Source organism: Haliotis cracherodii, unplaced genomic scaffold, assembly GCF_022045235.1.
Source record: "Haliotis cracherodii isolate W230 unplaced genomic scaffold, xgHalCrac1.p SCAF_13, whole genome shotgun sequence".
NCBI classification, from domain to species: domain Eukaryota; kingdom Metazoa; phylum Mollusca; class Gastropoda; order Lepetellida; family Haliotidae; genus Haliotis; species Haliotis cracherodii.
Genome location: NW_027266268.1, coordinates 21,313,200 through 21,319,613, shown reverse-complemented (window position 1 = coordinate 21,319,613; position 6,414 = coordinate 21,313,200). Strand labels below are relative to the sequence as shown.

The 6,414-nt window shown below is 40.2% G+C and overlaps 1 protein-coding gene across 1 annotated transcript; it reads right to left on the bottom strand.

The window, feature by feature from the left end:
- Positions 1–4,489: 4,489 nt before the first annotated feature.
- Positions 4,490–5,982, bottom strand: LOC139458522 (chondroitin sulfate proteoglycan 5-like). Its single transcript, XM_071239958.1, has 2 exons — positions 5,530–5,982; positions 4,490–4,498 (listed from the first exon to the last, which is right to left on the bottom strand). Exons 1-2 carry the CDS (start codon positions 5,980–5,982, stop codon positions 4,490–4,492), a joined length of 462 nt encoding a protein of 153 aa, XP_071096059.1.
- Positions 5,983–6,414: the final 432 nt, after the last annotated feature.

The window sequence follows — 6,414 nt, the reverse complement described above, 5'->3', positions numbered from 1 at the left end:
TTTCTTATCAAACAAAACCCTAAAATATATCGCAATTTTACCATCTACTCAACAGAGTGCATTAACGCATTGAGTGAGTTGGGTTTAAAGCCGCTTTTAACAGTATTCCAGTTATATCACGGCATGTCAGCTTAATGTGGGAGGAAAGCCCAAAGTGAAGCAGGTCTCAGACGTTTACCACTTCGGTAACCCACGAGCACGGGTATGGTGCTGACAAACCTAGAAACATAATCGGGGTGAACCGGGATTCGAACCCATAATCATAGATTTCTGGGTGCCCAAGGGACGCAACTCAAGTGAAGCAGGTCTCAGACGTTTACCACTTCGGTAACCCACGAGCACGGGTATGGTGCTGACAAACCTAGAAACATAATCGGGGTGAACCGGGATTCGAACCCACAATCATAGATTTCTGGGTGCCCAAGGGACGCAACTCTGCACAGAGAACCACGGCACCTCAGACGACTGGGCCACCTAGTCAGTAGGAAGTATAACTTGCAGGAAATAGTGGGGGTGGGATGGGGGTGAGATTGGTCTTTGTACAGTATCATTCTGCTGACTCCTCCCCATTCTATGTGCGACTATGCTGGTCGTAAGAGGCGACTAACAGGATCGGGTGGTCAGGCTCACTGACTTGGTTTGATGTATGTCATCGATCCCAATTGCGTGGATCGATGCTCATGATATTCATCACTGGATTGTCTGGTCCAGACTCGATTATATACAGACCGCTGTCATATAGCTGGAATATTGCTGAGTTCGCCGTTAAACAAGAAACCAACCAACCCCATTCTATGTCACATTTTTGTTACCACTAAGCAGTATTTCATTGTTCTATGTATCTTTACACTTACACTTACAATAATGATATAAAGTCATTTTACACAAGATATTCACACCCATCATGACCCTCATCAAAGAGCTGACCGCAACTGCATATCATCACCAATCACATAACCCTCACAAGAGCTTATAGTTAATGTGAACCACTTTTTACCCTGTCAGTATCCTTAAGTATTGCTTCACAATTCTCTGCATTGTTTTACACAGTTCCAATATTCCAGCCATATGATGCTGGGCCCAACAACAATGGGCTTCGTTTGATCGATGATAGGAATCGAACCAGGTCTTGGGTGTGATGAGCCGACGCTTTTACCACTAGGCTACCCCTACTAAAACGGTCCAATCACAGGGTTACTGGTTCCCTTGCTAACAGATTTCAAGATAGGAATATGTAAAGATAGAGAAATGATATGGAATATAAACACTTCTATTGACATTCCAGAACTACATTGAACATAACGGTCACAGATATGGAATATATGCAATAAAGTATCTGTAAACAAAGAGTACATCACTTGGAGAAAACTGAATACTGTATTCGCCTTAATAAGTACCCAGCTTCAATAAGCACCCCCTGAACTTCTCGACTAATTTGTACATAGGTAATGTTTAGAAGCACTCCCTACTACGACCAAAAGGTCATGTGACAGACAGTTTTTGTGTATATAAAATATTCTTTCACTGAGAACAGCAGCATACTAGGGGTAAATAATTGCCTCATAGCTGTGATAAAAAATATTTCATCACGTTTGAACTTAGTTTGTTCACTTGATGCATGTCATCGTATCCTAATTGTGTGGATCGATGCTCATGTCAATCACTGGATTGTCTGGTCCAGACTCGATTATTTACAGACTGACGTCATATAGCTGGAATATAGCTGAGTGCAGCGTTAAACAACAAACAAACAAACAATACTGCTCAATCTCTAAAAACAAAGATGCTTGTTAAGGCGAATACAGCATAATAATAATAATAATAATAACAATAATAATAATAATAATAATAATAATAATCTATCTATCGTAGTGGAATGATTGATATGTTATACACAAAACATGAAGTATGTGGGTATGCTTAAAGAAACATGTCTAAACAAAAAGTAAACTCAAATAATAATCAAACAATTAATTTCAATTCCATGACAAGGTTTACAGACGACGTTGTCTGCAAGGTATTGGAAACATCCTTCTTCACATGTAATATCTCCAACAATTTACAACTTCACAAAACTTGTGCCAATTTGAGGACCCGATTTCCACTGTAATATGCCAAATTATCGACATTTTGACTAAGTTGTTCTAAGCATCATCGAATTCAAACTATGTCCAGACACTGTATCAAAGTAAAGATGTGAGTTATTTCCCCTGGTCAGGTACTCAAGTTCATCTTCAAGGACTCAAGCCTTTCAAGTGAGTAGGTCTTAGCACTACTCTAAACAGTGAGTATTCCAGTTATATCACAGCTGGAGCAGAATGGTGGAAGAAAGCCCAAAGTGATGCAGACCTTTACCACTTTGGTGAATCCCACAAGCAAGGGAATGGTGACAATGGATAAAGGACAATAATATATAGGAGAATCAGGTGCTGAATAGACAATCAACACATCCTGAGACAGCCAAGGGAGACCACTCTAACACAGCATACATACAAATAGCCCAGTAGTGACATTTGAAATAATTTGTGGATATTGCAACCATACTGACCTCTGGCACCCGATTCGTTGAATTAAAATCATACAAGGCAACTGATGTTGGCAATCCCTTGAAAACCCAAGATCTATCAGCGTCTACTTTAAACCGTGTATCCGTTTCCACCACAGGGGGCTCGACAACCACCTGCTATCACACTGTAAACCAATCAGCATCTATTCATCTTGCACTCTCAACAACTGAGAAGCAGTATGGATAGACTAGCAAATGTGTACTGGTAGACAAATGAACTGAACATCCATATTTCAGGATTCTAAAATGTATTACCGTATTGTTCATCCGGTACACATTTGAAGTCAATTGATTTTTTCCTCCACACTTTCCATACAACTGTAAAATACATGTGACTAAACCTTTTCCATGGTCACAAAACTAAACGCAGAATCCAATTCACATCACAATATTTACCTGTGATAAGACTCACTGACTTAACTCAACAGCACCAAATACAGTACAGCAGTGGTGAAGACATACCATGCCCAGCTTACCACACTGCACTAGCAGAAGCCCCACATTCCAACATGAATCTCCCAGAAAATCTAAAAAATAATATATAAAATATAATCAAGATTTCCCATGTCCCTGGCGTGATCGGAATGCCCCGAAAGAACTCTGTACACAAGCTGAAATATATTGTGATATAAGTAATTTGAAGAAGTAGCCTTCATATCCTGACAAGTAGATTTCGACAGTTCACACACAAACTATTTAACTATTCCCCATCAGTCATCATTTATCATTTACACAAATTGCTAATATTAGTTGGGTTTTGCGTGTATCTTTTCAATGAAGAAAACTCGAAATCATTAGTAGAAAAAAACTACTGTTCTTACTTCAAACAAAGATTGATGTTAATCCTGTATAGTTTTTTTCATTGAAATATATTAAACAAATATTGCACACTTTAATTTCTATTCTTATTTCAACAATCGACAGTTTTCCTTCATTCGTTCATTGTTTAACGCCGCGCTCAGCAATATAACAGCTATATGGCGGTGGTCTGAAAATAATCAAGTCTAGACCAGACAATCCTGTGATTCATGTCATGAGCATCGATCCACGCAATTGGGATCGATGACATGCATTCAACCGAGTCAGCGAGCCTGACCACCCGATCCCGTTTATCACCTCTTATGACACGGAAAGTCGCCTTTTATGGCAACCAACAGTTTTCAAAAAAATTGTCGGTCAACCTTGTAAGCAAATACGAGGTCCCATGGTCATGTGGCTATTGTGCAGTACAGGACGACAACTAAGCCAAATACTATTGCACATACATCATGATATCTGCAGGCAGCAACAATGCTTGACCATCCAATTTGACAAAGCTATTCGAAGAGTCCAATATGAGTTCATTTTGGGCAATCAAAGCCATCCGTCACCCAAAGTACCATAAGCCCGATCCCATTAGTCGCCTCTTACGACAAGCATAGTCACCGCTTACTCATAGCATGGGTTGCTGAATTCTATTCTACCCCGATGTTCACGTATCGACTTGAAACTGGAAAATTTAAGTCCACACCATACGAAAACATATAAAATACTAAAATATCCTGACAGTTGATATTCAATAACACTTGCAAATTGTGCAAATGTTTATGCCCATGATGTGAGGTATGTACGGAAAGTGCAGGAGCGTTGTTGTAGGTTAATGTTTACACTCACTGGAAATCTGAACTTTTGTGTATTGGCATCATGTTCAGACAAAACTGGACAACCATCTTCACAAATCATGTTGTGTAACCACTCCTCTACCTATAGTTTACACCTCTGTTTAAAACAAGTATTGCCGTCATATCACATTGGGGACAAGAAATGGCTTCAATACTTTATCCACAAAAACACAATTATAACAGTAGTTTTTGGGCCTTCTTTGACAACAGAAATTATAAAAACATTAATCACCGGCAATGATGTTCGTCTACAACTTGAGGGCTAGTCTCTCTGATATAAAATACAGAACAATCTTATCAACTTCAACTACATTATCGTGACATCTCATTTCCGAATAGATGGGTATCTGCACTATAGTGTAATGTCAGCAAACCTGTTAATCTGGATGGTACAGTTCTTAGTGAAGTGGTCCGGATTAATAAACTTCCAGATTATGGCTGAGTCATCTTTTGCTGTAAATGTTTGTAGTCATTCCAAAAAGGTGAGGCTTGAGTAGGGCTGGGACGGGTAGCTCGGGTACTCGGGTCAGGTGGGTACTGAGTAGGACCCGGGTACCCACAGGACTATCCGGACCCATGGTAGGTCACATGATTTTATTGTTTAATGGCAAAAATTATCTAAAACTCTGCACGCATTCCTTCTGACTTAATATGTTTGCATGCAGATAAACTTCAGTCAACTTCAGTGTATGCATGGCCAATTCATTTTAAACCTGTATCTAAATACATGTTGCCAGGAGTACGGTCACACGTTTCCCAATCAGACATTTTGTACCTATCTCATGAGACCTACAGCGGGTACCTGGTTAGTCAATTTGGACTCGTCCCAGCCCTAGGCTTGAGGTCACCTTGGAAACAATACACAGTTCAATGGCTGCAATTCACACAACAGTACTAAAACCATACCATCAGTTAATACCATCAAGCTTCATAATATCAGGTTATCAGAATCAACACATATCCCAGAGGCAATCGAAGTGACCAGAAATGAGATGGGCACATGCCCTCTTGTATATATTTATATTAATACTACTATAAATACTGAAAGAACATGGAATGCTTTCATATTACTATAGATAACCTGTTTTTTGAGTAGTGCATGATCACAATATTGCAGCCTGTAGACAAATAATGTGACAGACTCATTCTCTTGAAACAAGCTGAACATGGTCTTTATCTTCCTCGTGTGGAGAAGTATGCCCTGGTTGTCAGGCTTGAAAGTTTCATCCTTGTGCTCAACTAAATTTGTTGTAATGTCCGATACTCATTGTGCTAAAGTGAAAAAAAACATAACACCCTAACCTTCTCCCCACAAGCCACAACCCTGAGCCTCAAGGTATCCTCAGGTAGACTCAAGGTATCCTCAGGTAGACTAAAGGTATCCTCAGGTAGACTCAAGATGTCCTCAGGTAGACTCAAGGTAGCCTCAGGTAGACTCAAGGTATCCTCAGGATGACTCAAGGTATCCTCAGGTAGACTCAAGATATCCTCAGGTAGACTCAAGGTATCTTCAGGTAGACTCAAGGTAGCCTCAGGTAGACACAAGGTATCCTCAGGTAGACTCAAGGTATCCTCAGGTAGACTCAAGGTAGCCTCAGGTAGACTCAAGGTATCCTCAGGTAGACTCAAGGTATCCTCAGGTAGACTCAAGGTATCCTCAGGTAGACTCAAGGTAGCCTCAGGTAGCCTCAAGGTATCCTCAGATAGACTCAAGGTATCTTCAGGTAGACTCAAGGTATCCTCAGGTAGACTCATGGTATCCTCAGGTAGACTCAAGGTATACTTAGGTAGATTCAAGGTATCCTCAGGTAGACTCAAGGTATCCTCAGGTAGACTCAAGGTAGCCTCGGGTAGACTCAAGGTAGCCTCAGATAGACTAATGGAGGTGCGTACATGTGACCCATATTACAGTGCTGAATCCCACTTGTCCACAGTTGCTTTTGGAAAATCCTATGTTTAACATGAAATTATGGGAAGAACACTAGCGTTTACAAAATTTCCTCAGCTGCGGACGGGTAGTGTTTCAACTGCATGATTCATGGGCTGTGCAAATATGTGCAGTGGCGAACTGCTCAATCACTCAATAAATCTAATGATATACATGTAGAACTAGTAAGTATTTACTTGATATTTACCAACCTAGCTATTTGATCAAAAGGCTTGTTAATGAAAATAGAAAGATACAAG

Coding starts and splice junctions, on each gene's coding strand:
- LOC139458522 (XM_071239958.1), bottom strand. CDS start 5,982: ATGAGTCTACCTGAGGATACCTTGAGTCTACCTGAAGATACCTTGAGT.